The following is a 25,321-nucleotide window of genomic DNA, read 5'->3' as shown; positions in this document are numbered from 1 at the left end:
ATAGTGTTGATGAGAGTCAGGTTGCTGAAATGCTGTTTAGTTTGGTAAGATGTTTATTTTGGGGAGCAGAGTTTCGCCCACTGTATGAACGTCCTGTTTTTTTATGGTCTTCAATATTGTTTCAGTTGACAAATTAATTTTAAGAATCTATATGTTGTTCTGTTTGGGGATGTAGACAAATAGTGTGTCTCTGATCAATTCCACAGAGACAGACACAGACACAAGTATGAACTACTGAGAATTAAAAAAAAATGAAATGTGTTCCCTTTGCCGCTATTGTACACCTTTATATAGTGTTGTATGTTGATAATGGTGTTTATTCCAGTGAAATATTGTTTAAGAGTCATTTTGCACAAATTCAGATAGAACCCCTATTCTATTTTACATCTCAACAACTTTGACTCTGTTGTGTGCCCGAGAGGCAGTTTGCAGGGTTTTTTCTTGGATAAATGACAATGAAGCGCTGATAATCTATTCCCATGTAGCTCCCTGTAATTTAAATTCTCCAATATGAACATATCTAACAAAAAATCACTATAATATTCCTATAGGGACTTCTATGGTACTTGATAGTGAGTTAATTGTGATCTTATCGTGCTTTATGGTGTTTTCAGCAGCCTATCTATAATATTCCTAAGGGGACTTATACAGTGGTGATATTCGCATAGTGTCCTAAAATATAAAAGTATTGTGTTAGGGTATGTCCATGCAGCTCCCTTATAATATAAATTCACTTAACATCTTACATATTCATTTCACATCTGTCGTCTTAGCAATGCTCTTTCATTTCAGCTACTGGTTGCTTGGGTGTATGTAGAACAAGAGTCCCATAGTCTTTTTCATGTAAAGGACCCCCCATCCATTTCTGAAACCTGTAATTGAAGCAGTCATTCTTCCACAGTCTCACATTGTGCTAACTTATAATGAATGAGATAGCAGTCTTACTGAAGTTCTAAGCTATTTTGCATTTTTCTAAGGACCCTCTGGGACCCTTTCAGGCACCCCAGGGGCCCCGGGCCCCGCTTTGGAAACCGCTGCTGTGGAGCTTTTGGACGCGGTGCAGGGGAGGTGGAGGATCACGGTGACCGGGGATCGCATCGAACCCCCCGCCTTGTGAAACACATCTCCTTCTATTCTGCGGTAAAGATGGCGGCGTCAGAGGGGGCGCGCAGTGGCCGGACAACGGCAAAACGATCCTGAAACGGTCTAAATTTTACAGTATCTCGCTCGCCGGGTACCGTAAATTTCCGCCTGGATATCCTTTGGACCACTGGAATAGAGACAATTGCTGTCATACGCCGGGGTTTCGGTTTTATTGTTTGAGGCAGGGTGGGTGGGTTTCCACTGATAACTGCTAACGTTAGCTAACTGGCTAGCTAGCGAGCTAAGACGGGCTAGTAACGTTAGCTAGCAACGAATCGGCGAAGAAGAGCGGGGAGGGGGATTGAGGAAGACTATTCGGACCAGGCCGCTCCAGTTGGGGGATGTGAACCAGAGGTGCGCAGGGGTTTGCTCGCTTAGTCCCGATCGTTGTTACACCAAACTACCGGGATGGGACAACAGGTAGGCCGCGTCGGTGAGGGCACATCGACCGGACTCCAGCCACCACAGCCCCACGCGTCACAGCCACACCAAGGGAAGGGGAACCGGGGGAGCAGCGCCGGGAGGAGACCCCGAGAATCCAGCAGCACCGGGACACCGCCAGGCAGGGCAGCTGCGGTCAACGTGCCCGACCCAGGGATCAATATATTCACGCAACATTCAGGTAGCGAGAGAACTACGATATTAAAGGGGGTGTGGGTGTGGTGACGAGGAGGGAGTCAGTTTTTAGTTTGATTTTGTTTGCTGCTATTAGCGTTTGCTAGCCGAGTCCATGCTAATCTGACAACGACGCGTTAGCGGAAATGGCCATGCCAACCAACATTGCTATCCATGTCTCATCCATTTGTACTCAGTGTTAATTTGCCCGTTATCTCTGGGAGTGCAGACAAGAGACAGTTAGTTAGAAGGTGAATAGCACTGCTCTATTTTGACACGGCAGTTTAGTGTGTGTGTGTGTGTGTGTGTGTGTGTGTGTGTTGCATTGCATGTGATCTGATGATCCCAGAGAGAGAGAGAGAGAGAGAGATAATGCTGGTGATCCAGAAGAAGAAAGAGTCATCTGAGGATTGCCCAGCTGTGCCCTGCCTGAGGGACAAGGCTTGGAGTTAGCTAGTTAAGTTCACTTCTAAGGCCCCTCTTTGTGATACTTTGCTTGGTAAACAGTGATCCTTGCCTCGGGGGATTGAGTAGCAATTCCACTCCATTAACTCACTATAGCAGCTACCACAAGCTCACATTACTACACCGAGTGGTTTTCACATGCTCACTTACAACCCCTGTCTGATAATGTCTACTGTTACAACACACTCAGCAAGCAATGGAATTAATGATCAGCTGACTGCACCCTTTGATCCTATGGGGATCTTTGTGAATAATTGAAGTCACCTTCTGTTAGTATGTGATTACAACCATGCAAACATGAAAGTTTAAAGCTGCGGTTGGAAGCAGATTTTCTGCTGTGTAATTCTTTATCCACACGTGATCATTGTAGACTAATACCCAGTGCTGAATTATTTAGCGGAACCTCTTCTCTGTTGTCTCATATGGTAGATGAGTAGTTTTATTTGGTAAATCCTGTGTTACAGGAAGAATGCAAATTATCAGTCATATGAAAGGAATGAGAACTACAAGACAGAGAATGGCGGCAGTCACCCCAACCGTCACCAAACTTCCCATCACCCATGTTCCTCCCTCAGAGCCTTGGCTGTACATTAATTTTGTTATCTGTTCTGTGAACCGTGGAGAATAGCACAGATCTCTCTCTCCTCTCTAAACTGCGGAGAAACAGCCTAGCTTTAACTCCTCTGTCTCCTTCCTCCCAGCCCTCTGCCCTCAGGCTAGGTCACTCAAAGCCTGATCTGGAATCATAAGTGATGGGGATGACAGGATGCCAGGGCTTCTATACTGGGTGTCGTGTTTGACTATTCACCCATCCTCTGAGACACTTGCTTCATCTTTCTCTGTGTGTGTCTGTGACATCCACTGCTTGGCTTGATTGTGCCCTCTGATTGTAAAGTCTGTCTCTCTGTCTCTGCTGCTGTCTGCCTAGCTGACTGGAGAGAGAGAACTGGGCTGCCTGCATACCATTACACACAGTTATTCTCTCAGATGTTTCCTCCAATGGATCTTCCTTTGTGCACACTTCACATGCACTGCATAGATCTAAAGCTACTGGCATAGCTTGCCTAGTTTCCACCCATGTCCCAGACCTAACTTCACCACACTATTGCAGCGAGCAAGGACACACGGAAGGTTCAAGCATTTGGGAATGGAACGTGCTTGCAGTTCCTGGCTGTCACATCTCCACAGTAAACCTCCTCAGCTTCAAGTGCGTACACAGACAGACAGACCTGCAAAGTGCAGCGCCACTCGCCGTCGGCACTGTTCTGTTCTCTCCTCTGTCGGGGCAGGAGTGGCCTTTTTATAGCAGCCAGGGTGCAGTCACATAGCCACTCTGCAGAGAGACTGCTACTCCTCAAAGCACACAATAATAGAACAATGACTCTAAGTGAGGAGGCTTGGGACTGTGCACTCAGTCTTCCACTGACTATCAAAGTGCCCATTTTATAGCAGGCTATTTATAGTAATAATGATACAGCATTACCTTGCACTTTTTTGGTGGGTAATAGTGAGGCCTTAAGAGTTCCTCTATGAGGCCATTTTGATTGTCTCAGTGAGAGAGGGAGTGAGTGGTGATGGGGTTGATGAGATGGCAAGATTTGATTTCTCCTGATCTGGCTTAGACATCATGTCACCAGGTCTTGTCGAGAAGAAGTTGTGATTTGGCTGTTGGGGTGTAGTTGTGATCTGACGGCGAAGCTGATTCATCCTCTTATTGTTTTTTTCTGGAGGCAGGGTCATTACAGAGTCTTTCCCACTTAAAGCTGTCAGGGATTGACACGTTTGAGTGGTTGGCTTAATCCAGCTTCAGACCACTTTGTAATAGACAAGCCTACTTCTCAGGTTTGGCAAATTAATGTCATGCAGAACTAAATGATAACTTCTATTAGGATGAAATTGAAAGGTGCAGGCTGTCTGAGGAATGTGTGTCTGTCTGTTTAACTGATGTCTGTGTGTTGCTGCTTACCTTTCCATTGAGTATCAGTGTGTATCATATGTGCACATGCTTCCACTAGACTTTCTACTGGTATGCCTGAAACCAGTGAGTCACTGTAGGGGGACAAAGACAACAGGCAAACAACCGTTCCTGTGAATCAGCTGCAGATCTGCCCGCTAGCCTAATGGCCTCTGCCTTCCCTCATCCTTCGTGTCTCTCTCCTCAGTAGTAAAGAATCAGTCAGCGTCTGTAGATTGCTGCATTAGTCTGTCTTTTTCTCTGTCCCCTCCAGGCAAGGTGAGTCAGCTCCTGTCCCCTCCTCAGGTCACTGCCATTTTCCTCCTCAGCTCATCACTAATTCAACATCCCTGTCTCCTAACAAGACGATGTTTACCCCCCCAGACAGACAGACAGACACACAGCCCAGCTAGAAAACACTGAGCTAACAGGATAGATGAGGTGCAGGCCGCATCACTGCTGATTCAGAGGGAGCCAGTCAGCCAGCCACCTCTCTGGAAGTATTGGTTGAAGTGCAGTATTGGTGAAGCAGTGGCAGTATCCTATTGATGATTCCACCCCCTTTAGCCTTGTCAGGAATTCAGAGATCCCCATCACTGCAGTGGGTTCATCTGATACACACACTGCAGTGGGAAGAGCCCTTTGCTATTGAATGGCCACAGAGGGGTGAATCTGCTGGGAAATCAGCCTCATGGTTAACTGGATTTCTGTTGCGTGGTTAAAGTACCATCTATTCTTTTTCATTAGTTGTGCCTCTCATGTCTTATATCTTGCCTCTCTTATATGATATGCTATATCATCCTTGTGAAAATGTGTGTGGATCAGTGTGATCGCTGTATTGACTGAAGCATGATGCCTTCAGTAATAGCAACCAGTGAGGGTCCTTTTTGAAGGTTCTTTTTATATAATCACGTCAACAAAGCAATAGGCGTTTCTATTTATACTTTCAACAGATCACAGAAATTGGGGCAGATGAGCGGATCAGAGTATTTTTTGGCAGCAGCATTGATAGTGAACATAGAGCCAACACTGTACCTAGTGCAGCACTGTGAAAGCTGCCCAGAGGAGAGGGAAGATGCCTGGATCCAGGATCCAAAGGCCTAAGCTGATTTGCATCAGGGGTGAAATTAGATTAGAGACAAATCCACTTTTCTGTAGGCTATATGTGCAAAAGCCCCAACAACCAGGATAAGTGACACAGCAGGCAAGGCACTATCTGTGGAAAATTGAGTTTCGGAGGCTTTGGTGGCTATGGGTGAGACTTTAACAGGTTTTAAAAGTTAATATCCTGGAGTAAAGATGATATCTTTATAGAGAGGGGTTGGTCACTCCTTGTGTCTGGCGTTTACCACTAGGAGGAGCCATGGCCACACCTCCTCTAGGTGAAAGAGGGTGGAAATTAATGCAAAACTGATGAGGAAGTAGTGGAGCTGGCACTAACTGTGATTAGGGATGCTCTGCCTCCCCTAGACGGACATGTTTGTAGGAGCACAGAGCGCACAAGTGTATGCGTATGTATGTTATTTTAACATAGTCAAACATAGCAAACATGGGTTATTTCTGAAGACTGCATGTAACTGTGTGTACTCTGTAATGGTTGCTTGTTTAATAATTTATGTCTCTCCGTGCCTTCAGCCTCAACTCAAGCCCCTACTACCACTGACTGCCAAGCCTGTGCATCCCGCAGCCCAAGCCTCTGCCATTAGCCTCTGCAGTCACCCAGCCCTGCCTTCCTTCAGCCCCCTACATCCCTCTCTCTTGGACCCTGGCTGTTGCCACTGGCCTCAGTCCCAGAGTCATCTATCTAAGAAGCGCTATGCCACTGAAAATCAGTAAAACCCCCAATAATTCCCAGTGCTTCATGATAGAATGTTACGTAAACTAATGTTGCCACACAGCAAACACAATTTCCCCCCTCTTTACAGATGTTGGGGATAAATAAAATCACAACGTGCTAGCAACTATCTGCGTAGTAACAACATTTTGTTATAAGAAAGTGAACAAATTAATTGCTGGAGGCTAGAAAAGGTTTCATATCCCCAAGTGCTGATTTTTTTTTTCAATGCAAAGCTTAATCCAACCTGAATTTTGCCCTGGTGACTGCATGCCTCTGTACCCCAACCCCCAGTCGCAGCCTCTAGCCTCAGCATCTGCTACCAGTCAGCCCTCTCCAGCTCCCAAAACCACAGTCCCAGTTCTCATCCCTTGGCCCCAGCTCTCTGCAGCTCATATCATTAAAGAGCAAGGATTAATCAGAGCAGAGCTACTGAGTGATTGGCTGTGCAGATGGAGAAACCGTCCTTTGCATCTGTCAGCTTGACCACTCAAAATATTGTAAACTTTGTGGAGAGGAGTGTTGTAGTGGCCACTGGTTAAATCACGGTTTTCACTCTCGAGCTGTGTTGGTGCAGCAGGGAAAAAATGAGATATGGGAAGGAGAGTTTGAGTGCCAAGCCTGTTTAGCGTTGATTTGCTTCCAGGATCAGTCCTCTGTTGCTGGCATTATCACTGCTGCTTATCTTCTGGGTTGCAGGCTGGAGACTTGGCCCGGAATGAGCACTTGCACACATTTAAGCATACACACACTCACACATTCATGCACACACTCATGCACACACACACCCTCTCTTCCTTTCTTTCCCTCCTTGTTAGTGAAGTTGTAATTGAGTGCAGCTCTGTCTGAGGATTATCCAGTGTGTCCTCTCCCATCTACTTCAGTGTAATCACCCACCAGCTGACCAGTCAGTCAGAAGGATTTAATCTAGGTATCCTGTGGCACTGCCAGGCTCACACACACGTTGTGGTGTGTGGACAGTAGAGAGAGCGAGTATTTGCTGATTTTACATTACTCGTTTCATTGATTGGATTGATGATTGATTGCAATTTACTTATCAGTTATCTAATTATTGTCATTGTTACTGTGTTGTCAAGACTGACATTTTATCTGTGTTTGCTTTATTCTAATGCCTCTTTTCCCCCATTGTTTTCTCTTTTCTCTTTGTTCAGATACCAATGTATTTATTGATCTGTGTAGGGAAATTCTCTTTTTGCTTGCCCTCCAGGGAGGGCCAAACGCAGGATCGGCTATAGAGCAGCTGGTAGGCATTCAGTGTTTTGCTCAAGTTCACTTCAGTAGGATGCAGGTTTGCTGACATGGGGTTTGAACCCCTGTCCTCCAGTTAAAGGACAGACATCACTAAGCCACCTTGCTGCTCCATTATTATGTTACATTATCATGACATTATGTATTTCATGCAATATAGATCATATAAATTTGAGAGAGTGTGTGAGATGGACAGAGAAACCATATGAGTGGGTGATCAAATGGCATGGGCATTCAACTTGGATGCCATGCTCTGCTGGGCTGATTTGGCAGCCAGAGGCATCTCGGCTATCTGACGACAAGCAAAACCCTTGGTTAGGGCCCCAATCTGTCTATTAAACTGAGAGCCATCCTAAAGCAGATAAACCTACACCCCAGCACAGCTTAACCACACCACACACAGATTAGCTAGTCAGACATCAAGCTTAGTCCTGGATATTCTGTAAACCCTCACCAGAAAGAGAGAGGAAAAGGGCAAAGGGGGACAAAATGAGTGTGTCCTTCTGGGCTTTGCAGGGATCTATTGTGGTGAACACGCCTCTTTACCTGTGTCATTTTGGGAGTTGGCTAACACACACACACACACACACACACCTCAGCCAGACATTTTACATCATCCTGACTGTGTGGTTCATTTAACAAGAGCGGGCAGATCTGCAGTGAGGACAGCGCTCTGACATCTCCCGTAGTCATGTCAGCTTAATTTTTCCATTCTCTGTACTTCTGTATGAATTCATGCCTGTCTGTTGGACAGGAACAATAGGCTTTCATTTGACTTGGGGATTGAGCAAGGCTGAAGTGGAAATACCTGTCAGTGATCCAGACGCATGTTCTTGCTCATTTTTTTTACATCAGGATGACTGAAAATAATGAGTTTAAGTGTAAACATCCCTTTATTGTGGCCCCAAAACAGGTCGACAGCTATGAGACAGAGCAGAGAGACAGGGTGACTTCAGATATAGCCTACTCTGTATTTGGTAAGTTTGAAAGATGACTAAGATATATAAATATATTATCAGCCTTAGCTTGTCAATCCATATGGCTGGTTGGCCCTAGGTGTGATGCAAACCACAGCAGAAGGACAAGAACTTCCTTCAAGTCATCATGTGCCACTCATCCTCTCTGCTGTCACATAAAGCAGCACTTAGCTATGTTGTCCGCACACCTAGAGGGAAGCACTTACAGCCCATTATTAACCCATAACAGGCCCTGGGAGGGCCGGGCCGGGCCGGGAGGGGCAGGGCTGGATAAGCTGTGGGTTGGGGCTCCATTCTTCTCCATTCCTGGATGATCCACTGGCCCTTAGGCCCAGCCTGGCCGTTGTCCACTCCCTAATTGGTGCATTTCCATTTGAGCAGCAGACAGGGCGACCGTATAGACAGAGATGAACAGAGAACATCCATAGGCGTTCCCGGCAGCGACCTCTGTGTGTGTGTGTGTGTGTGTGTGTGTGTGTGTGTGTGTGTGTGTGTGTGTGTGTGTGTGTGTGTGTGTGTGTGTGTGTGTGTGTGTGTAATACTCAGAGAGATTTACGGCACAAGGATGTGTTAAAGGCGGGGGTCGGGTTTGAGGGAGACGTTTGAATCTGACGGTGTGTACAAGTGCGTACATGTATGTGGTTGCAGTAGTTGCATATGCGGTACTTGCATTGTGTTCTAGTGTGTTTTAATGGCCAATCTATCTGTGAGCAGACGGGACATATTGTGATTGAATTGACAGGGTGAATATCAAGCCCTTAGGAACAAGGGAATGCCTTCCTCATCCAGTCCACACACACTTGTGATGTGGCATCAATGAGGCTATTGTCCTGTGTCCTGTCCTCATGAACAACAGCTGGCTCCTCTCTCCACTTCAGCAGTGGCTACTCTATAGACTGCTTCTCACACGGTAGATGGATTGCTCAAGAATAGTGTTAGTTACTAGATTCAGGAACGCACTGATACTGTTATCAGATATTGGATCAATACCAGGCTAATGCAGGATGTTGGTAATGGAACATTTCTCAATACTAACAGATACTAAAAGCCATGTGTAACATGTTAGAAAACAAAGCAAAGTGACTTGATTTATTTCCTTTCTCGCACTCAGAAGGATCTTAAATCTCACAAATGGAGGAAGGTTATATTTGTCTAAATATCCCAAACTAATGGTCTAAATTATCTTATTGTCAAGGTGAATAAGGTGTAATGAATCAAACTGGTACTTTGTCTCTGTCAATAACATTTGAACATTTCAGTGCACTGAGTCGGTGACAACACTGAGTAAGCGGTATTGGTGAATTCCCATCTAGATTGCAGCATCTAACAAATAAAACAATGATTCATCAGGATGGATTCTGGTGTAATGAAATGCCACCTGGAATCTATTGTCCAAAAACCTGTTAGTTTTGGACTGAGAGTCTACAAGCCCTTTTCAGCAAATCCACTGACAGGAACATGGGACTGTAACGCTCATTTAACAGCCTTTTTTCATTTATTTATAAGGCACTTATAACAAAACAGAGTTGTCACAGTGTGCTTTACAGAGCAGCAGATGACAAATAGACCTAAATTGAGGTAAAAGAGAACAAACGCATCAGATGTGGACTGCTGTACACCAGTCTGTCCAGGCTCCAACCCTCCTGTTCTGTCAGGTGTCTGTGAATTTCCCTCATTCTTTCCTGCCCTCCGTTGTCTGTGGCCGCCACAGGATCTAGCCTGTCCTATAGGATTGTGTAATGTCTAGTGTGTATGTGGGTCTCATCCGTGACATTGTCTCGGCTCATTGTTAGGACTTCCTCCAGGCAGGCAGCCGTCTATCTCAGAACCCCGATCACTCTGCTATGCTCTGCAGGGTTATTTCTGGATGTCATGCTGCTATGTTTTGTTCTCCAGCAGCTAAAAATAACCCTCCCCCCTTTGGCCAAGGGCTACAGATATGCTCCGTATTGTTTCTGATTAGGGTGTGTGAGTGATGTTATGGTGTTGTTGTTAATACTTTGGCAAAAGGTAGGTGGTTGGTGAAGTGAAGGCTTCATAGACACATAGAGACACACACACACGCAATTCCACACACAATCGCACACAAACAGCTGCAAGGGAAGCAGGGTCCTGGGACAGCCAAGGAGATTCAATATCACCATTGAGGTGTGTGTGCGCAACGTGCAAGTGTTTTTGTGTGTGTGTGTGTGTGTGTGTCAGGAGCGGGGTCACCTCTGTCCCAGCTGTCTTGGGGGTATAGGGTTGGCTTGCCACTCAGATTCACAAACACCCTCAGCCCTCCGCTCTCACACAAAGCCATGGTTTCTTCAGAACACACATGTGCTGCACTTCACAGCACACACACATTGCAGAGGCACCAGACGGGCACACGCCGTACCCCGCGCAGACCAACTGCTCCCTCAATCAAACGTCTCAACACATGAGGCTTGAGCTTGGCCAAGCAGAACAGCATCTAGCGATTTGTTTCTATCAATCATGAGCCTGGTTTAAGAAGGATTTAAAAGTGATTTAAGAAATATGATCAAGTTCATGAAATTGGATCATGGTGGGAAAAAATCTCATGTAATTTAGTTATTGGCTAGGAGCCTGGGACTGCTTGACTAATCAATGGTTGAGTTTCATTTTTTTGTGTTGCTGTTAGGCTCTGTTGACTGGAATTCAGATTTCCCAGTTGGGAGGATACAGTCAGCGTCTTTTGACTAATGTATATCTTGTGGCATTAGTGCTGAAATGATTAGTTGATCAACAGAAAATGTATCAATTATACTTTTGATAATCGATTAATCATTTTAATCATTTATCAAGTAAAAATACCAAAGATTTGCAGGTTACAGCTTCACAAATGCTAAGATTGGCTTGCTTTTTTCCATTTCATATCATTTTAAAATGATGAATTCTTTGGGGGGTTTTTGTCTGCCAAGTAGGCAATTTTAAGACATTTTGTGCTCTGCTAACTTTGTAATTATTTGTGACATTTTATAGACTAAATGATTTATCAGTTAATTGAAGAAATAATCGATAATGAAAATAATCGTTAGTTGCAGCCCTATCTGGCATAATATCACTGTTTCATTAAAAAAAAAAACATTCCAGGGAAGAGTGGTGTGATATGTATGTAAGAGGAGCAGCTCTGACAGTTGGCCCAGCTTGAGTACAGCAGTTGCATTCATGCACATGCACACACACACACACACACACACACACTCTCACACTCCCCCCAGAGGCAAGGTGTGGGTCAATAGGACCTCTCCCCCATAGGGGAAGCAGACCAGCAGACCATCTGCTGTGGACCGCAGGACTGGCCCATGCCTCACACACTCTCATAGACCACCACACACACACACACACACACACACATACACACACACACACACACACACACCAAATTCATCTCAACTTTCCTCCATACCATACACCCAGCCCTCCCCCCCAACTTCTGTACACACAGCCCCCCCCCCCCCCCCCACACACACGCCTTTCTCGCTCCCTCTCTCCACGTTTTGCTATCCCTCACAGTGTGTAAAACCACAGCGAACATCAGTCATGGATCTCTGTGCTCTCCAGATGGACCTTGGAAATCCTGACTCCCCTAGGCCACATCAAAGCCAGTAGGGAGTTCTCAGCAGGAGGCTGCTAGTCACTACTGCAGCTTCAGACGTTTAGGCGGTCTAATTCAAGGGCAGCGTGGGTAAATACTTTGTCTGGGGGGTCTCCGTCTCTCTCTGACTGCCTTGCGTGCGGCGTTCGTCCTCCCACAGCGAAGGAGATGGTTTAGAGAACTAGCCCATGCTCCTTAGTGGGTTTTTTGCCAGGAGATGTAAGCTTTTCATTCTGTCAGCCTGCATAGCCTAGTTTAAAACCAACTACCTGGAGTCAGCACAGTGGATCGAGAAAGCCCCAGTGCTTGTTGGGATACTGTGACTGGTAGCTGACCAAACCAGAGGCAGAAGATGTACTGGGAACTGTGGCTGAGCCAGGTCACGGCCACTGCTGCGCTGCAGTGCATGCTGGTCCAGAACAAAGGTGGGAGAGCCTGTGTCTAGATATCTAGGCGTGGTGGAACAGACTAGACAAATGTAGAGCTAAACTGTTTGGTAGAGGAGAAAGATGTTTACTCCTACTTGATGTTATTTCAGTTTATATATCATACAGTGTTGATTGAAACATAACCCTGAAAGCCTCAGATGTTGCTCTCGCTAGCACACATGGCATGTTGCTGCCACATGGTGTGTAGACTAACAATGGAAAACGCTACAAGACTTCTTGAACTGAATTTCCAGCCAACTTTGCAAGATCAGCGTGCTGTGAGAGAGATACCAGAACTATGACATGAGTTTTTCACTCCATTCTTCAAATTTCCTTGGGACAGCCTAATCTGCTCTAACTATGGCGAAGTCGTGTATTTAACTTGGTTTAACCACAATTGAAGCCATGCCACAATGTTTTAGAGGATTAGAGTGAAAATCCTGCATCAACGTTTTTCTCACTGACTTACTCATTATAACCTGATGCTGAAGAGTTGGGTGGGATTGAACATTTGCAAATCTCTGTACCCATTTGTGTAATTTAAAAAAAAAAAACCTGCAAGAAATCTTAAGTCCTCAACTGTGTGTGATCATTCACATGTTAGTTGGGTCTAATACGATCTACTTGACACCACAGTCTCACAGTCCTTCTGTTCTCAGCCTACTTTTCATAGTCAGCTGTTTTTGTCAGATAATTTACGCTTCTGTTTTTACAAGCTTTACATCAGTTTTTTGCATTTTTTTTTCTCTTGCATTTGTTAGTCCCCTCTCCCCTGTTTAATACCACTGTTACTACTATGACTAACAGTTTATCATTTTGAAATGCTTGTAGTGTACCCTCTGTTCTCCGTTCCCCTATTTCACCACCCCAGTCTCCCACTCCCTCAGCAGCTGTCCAGACATGCAGTAGAGTTTGGCAGCAGCTGTTGAGCGTAGTGTGTGTTGTGTATGCGTGCACTAGATCATGTTGAGTTGTGTGTGTGAGTGTGTGTATGTGTAGTCACGGTAATAGAGGCATTCTCTGAAAAGAGGCAGTATCTTTCCTATCACATTTTCATAGCTCCTCCTCCATAGCTCCTGCTTGTCTTAAATACACACATACACAAACCCTTCCCCTTCAGTTCGTACCTGTTCGGGCTAGACACGGCAGGTTTGTGTGTGTGCGTGTGTGTATAGCCAGCGATAACATTGTTCTTCAGAGAGTGGACAGATTAAAGTAATGCTTTTGAGGTGCCTGGGGGCCAGCAGCAGTTTTGAGGAAGAGTGGACGGCACTGAGCGGTCATCTCCACACGGGGTTCAGGCCGGTGAATGGGCCCGGACAGACAGGTAGACACACAGATCTCAGAGCAGGGGTTTTATGTAATATTCTGCAGGATAGAGGGTTGAACCTGGACCGTTCGGTTACAGGACAGCATCTTTATCCAGTCTTGCCTGTTTATTTTAAAACAGTATCATGGATTGACAGTCTTCTGCTCAGCTTGTTGTGATCAGGTTGTGTTTTGTGTAGATGGATTCCCACATGGGAATTTGAACACTGGAGGGTGTTCTTTTGACAAGCTGCTTCAAAACTGCCTATTTTTGTGCTTTATGTGGATGTGTTTTACTGTGGATGTGTCTGTGTGTGCATCTTTGTGTTCACTGTTTACTTTTGCTTTCCACAGGCTGGGAATGATGTTGCACAGTCAGTGACACTTCTTTTCCTCTGTTTCACTGTTTATTCCTCTCTCTTTCCATCCCTCACTCTTCTTCTCCCTCCAGAAGCTCTCCACAGGCCGTTCGGCCTGGACTCGGCGGCGCTGACGGAGGCGGTGCGCTGGAGCTCCAAGGAGAACCTTCTGGGGGCGGCCGAGAGCGACCCCAACCTCTTCGTTGCACTTTACGACTTCGTAGCCAGCGGAGACAACACGCTCAGCATCACTAAAGGTAAACAACGGCATGGGACCGTGCTCTTTTCTTAGACACAAAAATATAGATTAATTGCGTTGGCCACAAATCTGTGTTCATCTGTATGTTTTCTGCTTATCAGTTGCCTCACTGCCACAAATTCTGATTACACAAGAAGGATTTAGTCATGTCACATGCTGAAACTCGACTTGAAAGACCACTAGACTCTCCTCTGCATCATCACTAGAGGCTGTTGCTCGGCTACCCAGTGTGATGTTCCTACGACCAATATCTTTCCACGTCACTGATCACTCTCAACCACGCCTTGCTGAGCAACGCTGTTAACATTTGTAGCAACAATACAGCGAGTTATTCTTTAACAGGCACCACTGAATCGTATACCAAAGAGTCATCAGTAAAAACTTCTAGGCCCGCCAGTGATTGGCAGGTTACTTACTCCTAGAGAGAATATTTAATGAGTACAAGTGTAGTTATGCCAGAGGAATGTTGTGTATCAATAGAGGTTACCCAACCGCCTCTGTAGTTTCACCTTGTGGCGGCAGCAGCCCCTCTGATGTCCCACAGCTCTCTCTCACTCTCTCATGGTGATGTTAAAATAATATTGTAACTTGTGTGAACTTGTAGTTTGGTCTTATAAACAGGGTGGGAAATTAACACCAGCCATCAGCCAAAAGTTTTTTCTACTCTATCAGCCACTTTGGCAGGTAACCAAACATTGTCTGGACTGGAGGTTGAAAAATCATTTTAAGCTTTTAATACTGAAAGTGCTGGGAAAATGTGGCTGGTGGATGAAAAAGTTAGCTTAAGTTAAATAACCAAGATGCCAATGATGTGTACACTGTCTTTGACTGAGAGTGAGGAGCTTGGAAGACCATCTTTTCACCTTGTGTCCTTATGTTAATCCCCTCTCTGTCACTCTCTCTTTCTGCTCTAAAGCTCTTCTCTCTCAACCAGCAGCAGTTAACCAATCAACCAGCTGCCCCCCTGAGTAATGAGCTTAAAATATCCTCATAATATTATCCAGAGACAGCCAGGCTTGTGTCCCTAACCGATCTAAAGCGTTAAACATGGAGGAGTGTGTTAATTATCCATCGTTTTAAGACTTGCACAGCAGCTGCCTGGGATGGAAATGATGCTTAGACCCTGACTCACAGACCGAATCCGAGACTCCTGCCCTCCTGCATGCACATGTGCGCGCACACTTACAGTCTCTATTGCACTTTTTATGTGTCCCACTATGTGTCCCACTCTTTCTCTCTCACTTGGAGTCATGCACACCATGGCATGCCTCTAATGCTGTGTTAATATGGAATCCGTTCAACTGTAATAATAACAGGTGGATGAGGGCAGCGGGCCGGGGCTGATCACAGAGAGGGACTTAACAGGCCTGCGTCTGGGGCTAATCACTGTCTCCTCTCCATGCCAGGCCAAACCAGGCCAGGCCAGAGCCTCGCTTAAAGCACACATGGCTCCCACTGTGAGGCAGGGAGGCAGTCAGTGTTTCCACTCCCACAGACATACAGACACAGACGACAGACACAGAGGAGACTGGTGGGTTGGAGGGCTGGTCGTGGCTTGCCGACTCTGTCTAATGTAGGATTGCTATGATAGTGTGTTTAGTTTTATGAGCTAGACCTGCATCTCTATTTGACTGTTACGCGTCTGTCAGGAGGCTGTGGTTGCCTCACTAACCTGACTGAGTTCTGTTGGTTAATGTTTACTCTACTGAGTCGGAGTATTGCATTCCACAGTGCTTAATGTTACAGTATGTTACGCAAACCCCTGTAGTTTTGGCATGTCCCTCTAGGCATAGATTAACAAGGATTATGCTACTGTGTCACAATAGCCTCAGGGCTAAGATACTGTGTAGTCATCAAAGCCGCTGAAATTTCTGAATGAACAGTTTTTTTGTGAATGTGTTAATCATTGGGGGTTGAGGGATACCTTGATTGTGAAATTTGAGTCTAAGTGGAGAGAGAGATAAAGACAAATGTAGACAGGAAGAAAAAGCAGAGTGGATTACGAGTGTGGTGGAAGTGCAGAGGTTGGCAGACTCGTACTTCCTGCTCCCTCCCCCGGCGGTCTGACCGTCTGCTCTCTGCCAGACCAGCTCACCATCACTCCCTGCCAGCCACTGCCCCCTTAACTTACTCTTTCTTCCTTTCCCCCTCTCTTCCTCCATCCATCCATCCCTCCCTGCAGGCAGGCTGAGGACTGGCAGGGTTGGTCTCTGCTCCTCAGTGTCCTGCAGGCAGTCGTCTCTGTTTGTTGTTCTGCTGTGTCCCTGCTTCCTCCAGTCTCCAGCACACCAGCCGCTCTGCTCCCTCCCTGTCTCCAGCATTGACGTCAGAGACAGACGGATAGAGACAACAGACCAAGTCACGACATGCCTAGCTTTACCTAGTCCTCTATGACAGATATGCTGTACGCCCAACCCTATCATTGTTCCTCTGCTGTTGATGTAGTTTCAGCGAGAGGCACGTCGTATCTATGACTCCGCTCCCTTGGATGTGATTTGTTACTAAAGCATCCGGCCAGGGCTGTAACCTGATGAGAAAGTTTCTCTCTACTTTTTCTCTTTCTAACTCAGTTGAAAGAAAAGGTGGAGTGTTGGACACATGTGCTGGACCAAAAAGCTCTGTTCTGAAAGAATGAAAACCTGTAATCCCCTCTGGACCTGTAATTACTACATAGCACATTAAAAGCATATTCTTTCTAAACTTGCGATCAGAGAATTAATCTTTTACATTTTAGGCATTTGGCTAAGGCTTTTGTGGGGATCAAACCTGTGACCCCATAACCCAGTTTGTCTAACCGCTAGGCCACGCTGCCAGCGATCAGATCACCATCAGATCTAGTCTTACAAGTTTCCTTATTCTGTTCCCTCTCCTGTGTCCAGGTGAGAAGCTGCGTGTGTTGGGCTACAACCAGAATGGCGAGTGGAGTGAAGTGCGCTCTAAGAACGGCCAGGGCTGGGTGCCCTCCAACTACATCACGCCCGTCAACAGCCTGGAGAAGCACAGCTGGTACCACGGGCCCGTGTCCCGCAGCGCCGCCGAATACCTGCTCTCCTCCCTCATCAACGGCAGTTTCCTGGTGCGGGAGAGCGAGAGCAGCCCCGGGCAGCTGTCCATCTCGCTCCGCTATGAGGGGAGAGTCTACCACTACCGGATCAACACAGCCTCCGATGGAAAGGTAGAAGCAGGAACAGTTTAGTGTGTTTGGGGTTTTGGTGGTGTCTGGGTTGTTGAGTAGAGCTGCACGATTATCACTAAAATGACAATCCTGATTATAAGATAAGATATCACTTTATTAATCCCCGTGGGGAAATTCGGGAATCTATCTAGAGTTTGTGATGACAGTTATTAATCACAACGGTTAGTCTTGATGATTTGAGGAACAAATTTATTTTACTTCCCTTTTGGTGTGTGTGTGTGTCTGTTCATATCAACATTTTGATGACATTCTGATGTATGATCATGCCTAACTGTGCAGCGCTAAAGTCCTTTTTGCAGTAGTTGGATTTAGGACATTACCAGGTTTTGTAAACTATGCTTTCTTTCTCTTTGTCCTCTTCTCTCTTTCCTTCTCCTCCTTTTCCTTCTCCCACCTCCATCCTACCTTCTTTCCCTCCCCCCCAGGTATATGTGACGGCTGAGAGCCGTTTTGCCACCCTGGCCGAGCTGGTCCACCACCACTCCACTGTAGCCGACGGCCTGGTCACCACACTGCACTACCCGGCACCCAAATGTAACAAGCCCACAGTGTACGGTGTGTCACCCATCCATGACAAGTGGGAGATGGAGCGCACCGACATCACCATGAAGCACAAGCTGGGAGGAGGCCAGTACGGCGAGGTGTACGTGGGCGTGTGGAAAAAGTACAATCTCACGGTGGCTGTCAAGACACTCAAGGTCAGCAGGCACTCTTGTTGTCATGATTTGATTTAGCTGAACTTTGTTTCAAGAAATGCAATTGTAGAATTATCCTGTTCACAATTGGTAGCGATGGTCATTCTCCCAGCCCCTTTTTCGGCTGTGAGGAGGCATGAACAAAACCATGGTCATAGATCACCACCTGCAGGTGGACTTTGGTATTGCATGTGATATCACTGTAGATATGTTTAATATTGTTCCATCTGCTAAATATGTCCAAATCATTAATACGTTGTTTTTTCTTTTCTCTTTCTTTTTCTTTTCAATTCCTTAATGACAGGAGGACACCATGGAAGTTGAAGAATTTTTGAAAGAGGCAGCAGTTATGAAAGAGGTTAAACACCCAAACCTCGTTCAACTACTAGGTAAGTACTTATGGATAACACTGACTGTATTTCAATGTGGAACATTTGTTTAATTTTAGACATAAAGTACAAATTACTATGCCACTTTAAAACCTAATTCCACCAAGGTTCTTTCCAGTATTTATTCCAGTATTTCCAGTATTTATTATCTTGGCAACTGTATTCAGACCTCTGCTCCTCCCCCAGGTGTGTGCACATTGGAGCCTCCCTTCTACATTGTAACAGAGTACATGCCCCACGGCAACCTGCTGGACTACCTGAGGGAGTGTGACAGGGAGGAGGTGAACGCTGTGGTGCTGCTCTACATGGCCACACAGATCTCCTCCGCCATGGAGTACCTGGAGAAGAAGAACTTCATACACAGGTAAGGGGCTGTGTAGGTGCGTGTGTGTGTATCTCCCTGTATGCGTTTGAAATCTCATATTTCACAGTAGTCTAATTTCTGTTTTTTCTTCTCGCCATCCCTCCCTTGTTTCCTCCCTCACTTCCTCTCTCCCTCCATCCTTCCCTCCTCCACCCCTCCCTCTCTCAGGGACCTCGCAGCGAGGAACTGCCTGGTTGGGGAGAACCATGTGGTGAAGGTAGCAGACTTCGGGCTGAGCAGGTTGATGACCGGTGACACCTACACTGCCCACGCTGGGGCCAAGTTCCCAATCAAATGGACCGCGCCGGAGAGCCTCGCGTACAACACCTTCTCCATCAAGTCTGACGTCTGGGGTGAGCAATACATGTACATACATACATACATACATACATACATACATACATACATACATACATACACACACAGTATTCATTGGTTCTCTTACAGCATATTTCTCTTATGCTCATGTTTGATTCTCCATATTATTCTTCCCTGCAGCATTCGGGGTGCTGCTGTGGGAGATTGCCACCTACGGCATGTCTCCATACCCAGGCATCGACCTGTCTCAGGTCTACGACCTCCTGGAGAAAGGCTACCGCATGGAACAGCCTGAAGGATGCCCACCCAAGGTCTACGAACTCATGAGGGCATGTGAGTAACCGCTAACTTACCAACCGTGACCTAATCCACCAAGTGGTAGCATTGTGCTGGGAAGACATGGATAGAGCTTGACTGATCTATTTTGTGTTCCACTTCACTGTATCCTGTCATGAAAAACAAAATACTGGAAGCTACCCACTTTTATTTATTTTTTTAAGAAAAAAAAAATCCTGCCCTCTGATCTCTGAACCATAGGACCTGTGGAAGAAATGCCTGTTTTGCAACCAAATCACTTCAAAATCCATTTCCAAGTCATCTTTAATCATCAAACATAGTCATTTATTGTATTAACACGTCTGTCGATCATTTTAAGAGTAGAAAATATAAATTAAGGGTGCACCAGCCCATAATGGGCAGTTATGCTATGTGTGAGTGACTGCAATTTCCCGTGTCTCTCTCTACCAGGCTGGCAGTGGAGCCCATTGGACCGGCCTTCATTTGCTGAGATCCACCAAGCCTTCGAGACGATGTTCCACGACTCCAGCATCTCTGAAGGTACAGTCACATGTCGCTTATCCTCAGCTGGCATGCAGATCAACTGTCAATCTTTTTTGTAGCTCAAGGCCTGCTTTCATAAAGCTTCTAAAAATAGGAGCACTGATTAAGCTGAAGAGACTAAATGGATCTCGGATTAGCCTTCTTGACGTTTTATTTATTTATTTTACGAAGAGCCGCAGTCTGTCCACCTTAGCTTCTGGAAGTGGAAGGTCTTGGATGAAACTTTAATGATCCCCGTTGGGGAACTGGGTCATTGCAGCAGTACAGAATACAATATAGGTATGAAAAGAACAACTGGAGAGTATTGAAGATAGTACAACGAATAATTGGAACAAAAGAATATATTTATAATATATATATATATATATATATATATATATATATATATATATATATATATATATATATATATATATATATATATATATATATATATATATATATATATATATTATAAGAACATATTGATAAATTACAATAAATAACTTAACAAAGATACAGTATCTGGAGAGCTGAAAGGGTGAAGGAAAAAGTAGTGAGAGAGAGAGGTTTAAAACCCACAGATTTTCACAAAGTATTTAGAGAGAGCTGACACATTTTCATGCAAATTTTTGTAGTTTTGGTGGGTCAGTGGCTTTGGATTGTGGCTGCCTTTAACTGAGTCCTCTCCTCTTTATCCATTGCAGAGGTAGCAGAGGAGCTGTGTAAGACGGCCTCTTCTGGTCACGGCGGGCCGCTGCACTCCTTCGGCCACGACATGCCCCTGCTGCCCTCCAAATCCCGCACACTCCGCAAGCACACAGAAAACAAGGAGAACATCGAGGGCGGGCTCGACGGGCGGACCGACCACGGGACGCACGGTCACTCAGGTACAGCCGGCCACGCCTACCACAGTACCAAGCAATCAGGTGCAAACAGTCATGCTTCTGCAGGTATGCGAGTCCTCACCCATTCTGAGAGGCTGCAGCGTCGCCAAGCCCGCCGTCTGAAGAGAAGGGCGGCCATCTTCCTGGAAGACTGACCACCAGGCCCAACAACTGGCCGGCAGCCAGTAGATCAACCAGTCCTGTCTCTCACAACAGTGGCAGAGCAAGCATAGCCTGAAAGAGTCACATTGGCCACATGAAAGAATCACATTGGCCTAGAATTACAACACTGGAACAACACGTCAGTGCTGTTGCAGGGTTTGAATACTACAGTCATTTTCCTTCATGAAAGCATAGTGATAAAGCATTTGATTCCCCTGTCACCTACTCTGACCCAAGGTGGCATGAGGCCTGTTTGTATTAATTTGTATGTATCTTATCTGTGATTTGAATTAACACAAGGGTTGAAGATCTGCCTCATATTCTGTCTTGTCCTACTAATTACATCACTATAATTAACATTAACCATCAATGCTTGGTAACAGGTCTTGGATTAAGATTGGCCAACCCTAATATTAAATTTGCATTAAACTGTCTGTTGTTTGTTTTATTTATTGCTTTTTTTTTTTTTATGTTGAAAATAAAAATTTCTTCAACTGTATGTTTAGTTGATATGTGAAAAAGAGGGCTAATCGAATCTGCCCTCTGCTTTCCCCTTTTCTATCACCTTTCCACCATTTCATTTAGCTTTTAAGTTTTAGTTCATAGAACATACATCTTCACCAATGCTGTGAGCATACAGCAACTTTCCCAAAGTCATAAACACCATTAAGACCCTGCTCCAAAACATCTCCTTGTTTCTTCACTAATGTTATCAGGAAGGTTTACACAGGAAAAAAATGTAATGGGAAAGATTGGAAACACAAACTGCATTTTTTACTTATATTTTTTTACTAATATTCATTTTAACAAGTGGATTTAGAAGTGTATATAAAAAAATAAATGAAAAGAGTTGTTCCCCGTCATAGCTGTTGGCAGTGAACTGCTATGTGCTCTTGTTCATTCCACAAAACTACTTTATGGATGTAAGCAATTAACTAGGAAGATGATTTATCATGCTTAGTTATTTCACATCTGTGAAGATAAGAGAACTAGGACTTCTGCAAACAGTAGAGGTGGAATTTAAAAATTCTCAGCACTAATCTAGTTGGTGTTGTTGCCTGTTACTGCTGCTGTTTTTTTCCACCATTATCCATTAATTCAAATACTGGTTAGTGAAAATGATGCAGTAACCTGGATTGATTTAAAGGCTAGCAGGCTATTAAAATGTCTTTTCCTGTTGGAGCAAAGTTATGCAACATTTCTAGTAACAGTGGATGGGCAGTTTCTGTTTGGCATGCTTACGCATGCTAGCAGTGATGTCTGCTACGAAGTTGCTCCCTGAGGTATATTCATCATCCCATCTTTCACAAGCTTAAGTTGTAAATCATTAGATTGGCGTCAGTGTGTGCGTGTGTGTGTGTGTGCAACTGGCGTGGGCTTAAAACTTTCCATCCCCTTTACTGAAATGCTTCTTCTTCACTCCTCATGACTCCCCAAGGAGGAAAGAACAGCTTTTAGTGAGACGGAGAGAATAGAAATCCATCTTATTACAACAGTATGCAGTTGCCTGATAAAATGAGTGACATTAATGTATACAGAAAAACAAATTGAGAGATTAAAATAATTCAGACAAATATCCACACTTTCACTGAATTAAGATGGGGCGTGTTCCTGCAGAATACAGCCTAGCATTTTTGTATTGTTGTCCTAATTCATTCTTCTCATCTCTCTAGGTCTGGTTTCTACTTTGCTAGGAGGGGACGGTCGATCAGGCAGCTCCCCAGCCCTGCCCCGAAAACAGCAGCCTCGAGATAAATCCCCCAGCAGCCTTTTGGAGGATGTACAGGACACGGGCACGTTCACACGTGACCGAAAGACCGGCTTCTTTAGCTCCTTCATGAAGAAGAAATCTTCCTCCTCCTCCTCTTCTTCTCCATCCTCCCAGCTCCAACAGAACCTGCCGACACCCCCCAAGAGGAGCAGTTCTTTCCGGGAGATGGAGACACAACCTCATAAGAAATACGAGCCCACGGCTGCCTTCAGCGCTCCTCCTCCCCTGCCCCAGTCAGACAGTCTGGGGGGCTTCTCTGCCTCTCCCTCCCACTCCCACGGGGAACCCACCCAGGCCCAGTCCCGCTGCTGTGGAGCCACTTTCGGACAGAAGCCCTCTGGTGGAGGCCCTGGGTCCCAGGTGGGGAGCAGCAGCAGCTGGGGGGGCCTAGCTGGCTTTTTTACCCCTAGACTCATCAAAAAGACCCTGGGGCTAAGGACAGGGAAGTCGACCTGTTCGGAGGAGGGTGGAAGTATGGTTGGAGGGCCCAAACCCTTCCCCAGGTCCAATTCTACCTCCTCCATGTCAGCTGGGCTGCCTGACCTGGAGCGCATGGCTCTGACTTTACCCAGGAACCGCAGTGCTAAACCCCCTCTGGAGAGAACTGCCTCCACCACCTCCCAGCCAGAGAACGGGGCAGCACGGCCCTCAGAAACCCTGCTGAGGAGGATGGATGAGGGGACGGCACAGATCAGGGAGAGGCCCAAAGCCAAGCTGCTGCCCCGGGGCACAGCCGTAGGGGTGAGGGCACCAGGGGTTGGGGGTGAGGCGGGGGAATCGGACAGTCTCTCCCGGGTCAGGGAGGGTAGAGAGGAGAGCGGGGGAGGGCAGGACAGGCAGCAGGGGTGGTCATCTCCTTCTAAGACTTCTGGTTCGGGTGCGTCATCAGCTGCTGCAGGTGTACCGACTCACAACCACAAGGTCCCGGTCCTGATCTCCCCCACGCTGAAGCACAGCCCGGCTGACGTGCACCTGGTGGGGGTGGACTCTCAGGGGAACCGCTTCAAACTGTTGTCTGAGCACCAAGCAGACCGAGACCGGCCACGACTGGTCAAGCCCAAGTGTGCTCCTCCTCCCCCTCCCACCCTGCGCAGCCTCCAACACTCCTACAGCGGCGACGGAGAGGAGCAGGTAGGGGGAGCGCCCGTGGAGGTCAACGGAGACACGTTAAAAGGTCATAGGTCAGGGCGAATATCAGGAGGAGCGGTGACGGGTCGACCGTCAGTGCCACCACCACAAGTGCCTCCTGCGCCTTCCTCCTTTTCCTCACCTTCCTCTGCCACCAACAACAACACGACTCCCACCAAAATGGCCAACGGTGCCACCACCACTGCCTCCTCTTCACACACAGCACCGTCCGCCGGTTCCAAAGTGGCACTGCGGCGGACCAGGCAGCAGGCGGAGCGGGTGCCTCTGGAGCGGGTGAGCCGCGAGGCCCTGCTGGAGTGCGCTGAGTGCCTGAGCAGCGCCCTCCACGCCAGCTCCGAAAGCCCCTCCAGCAGCCAGGTGCTGGACGCCGGCCACCAGCTGCTAGACTACTGCTCAGGTTACGTGGACTGCATCCCTCAGATGAGGAACAAGTTTGCCTTCCGGGAGGCGGTGGGGAAGCTGGAGCTCAACCTGCAGGAACTGAGGGCCTCGTCGTCCGGAGGCGGAGGGCTGAGCAGCCTGGGGCCTAGCCCCGCCTTGGACAACCTGCACAGCTGTATTAAAGAGATTAGTGATGTAGTACAGAGGTAGCCACTGTGACAAGACCAACCGTCACCCCACACTACCCGACAGACCGCTTCTATTCCCTTTTTTATGTTTCTGGTTCTAATGACAGCTTTTTGGGGGACGAAATGAGAGGAATCTCTAAAGTACCTCAGAGAAATCACTACAAATTGTTTATCTTTTTATTGTTTACAGAGGACTGTTTCATAAAATGCCAGTGTGGACAATAATGTTGCTCTGACCTGTACATACAAAAAAAAATGTTTATACCAAACTAAATGTGGTTCAAGTCACGCCATGAAATCTTCTGCCCCGAGTCTCCACCTGGTTGTGATAAAGGCCTCTTTGTTAAATGAATGTGGAGTGTATCAGCTGTGTGTAGCCAGCCCAGAAAGTAGGTAACGAATAAGCTCAATCTGTTTATCTGTCAGTCTGTCATACACTGAGCAGGAACGATGGTGGTTGTGCCCAGCTTCACTGAAAATATTAGGCGTCCGTTTCCCTGACTAAGATCAAGCAAAGTGATTCACGCATCTATGGGGATCATCCATTGAGAGTATTTTGTTTTACAGTACAGTATTTTGCTCAGTGTTTGGGGAACTGAGTGACCTAAAGCCATTTTTGAAAGCCATTTTAATCTAAAATCGAAGGATTGGAATCGGCAGCAACCTCACAATTTGATTTGATTCCAGTTTTTTGGGGTCACAATTCAACACCATTTTATTTTCAGTGCAGATCTTTTCTCAAATCATTTCAATTTCATAGACTGACGGTCATTGTTTTTCAAAGGGAGGG

General features: G+C 46.2%; 1 protein-coding gene across 3 annotated transcripts; it reads left to right on the top strand.

Moving 5' to 3' along the window:
• Nucleotides 1-1,162: 1,162 nt before the first annotated feature.
• abl2 (c-abl oncogene 2, non-receptor tyrosine kinase) lies at nt 1,163-25,321 on the top strand. 3 transcript variants are annotated; one of them, XM_071921780.2, is made up of 11 exons: nt 1,163-1,765; nt 14,046-14,210; nt 17,092-17,387; nt 17,834-18,106; nt 18,408-18,492; nt 18,679-18,856; nt 19,025-19,209; nt 19,355-19,507; nt 19,922-20,011; nt 20,701-20,883; nt 22,716-25,321. In XM_071921780.2, the coding sequence occupies exons 1-11, from the start codon at nt 1,552-1,554 to the stop codon at nt 24,551-24,553; spliced, it is 3,660 nt and encodes a 1,219-aa protein (XP_071777881.2). In that variant the 5' UTR covers nt 1,163-1,551; the 3' UTR covers nt 24,554-25,321. The 3 variants fall into 3 exon arrangements, with proteins under 3 accessions (XP_071777881.2, XP_078142002.1, XP_071777883.1); XM_078285876.1 differs by lacking the exons at nt 1,163-1,765; nt 22,716-25,321 and adding an exon at nt 13,418-13,613 and having other exon boundaries at nt 14,049-14,210; nt 20,701-21,558; XM_071921782.2 differs by lacking the exons at nt 1,163-1,765; nt 22,716-25,321 and adding an exon at nt 13,418-13,613 and having other exon boundaries at nt 20,701-21,555.

This window comes from Centroberyx gerrardi, chromosome 9, assembly GCF_048128805.1.
Source record: "Centroberyx gerrardi isolate f3 chromosome 9, fCenGer3.hap1.cur.20231027, whole genome shotgun sequence".
NCBI lineage: Eukaryota > Metazoa > Chordata > Actinopteri > Beryciformes > Berycidae > Centroberyx > Centroberyx gerrardi.
The sequence above is the reverse complement of the archived record's forward strand: the minus strand, read 5'-3'. Positions and strand labels throughout refer to the sequence as shown.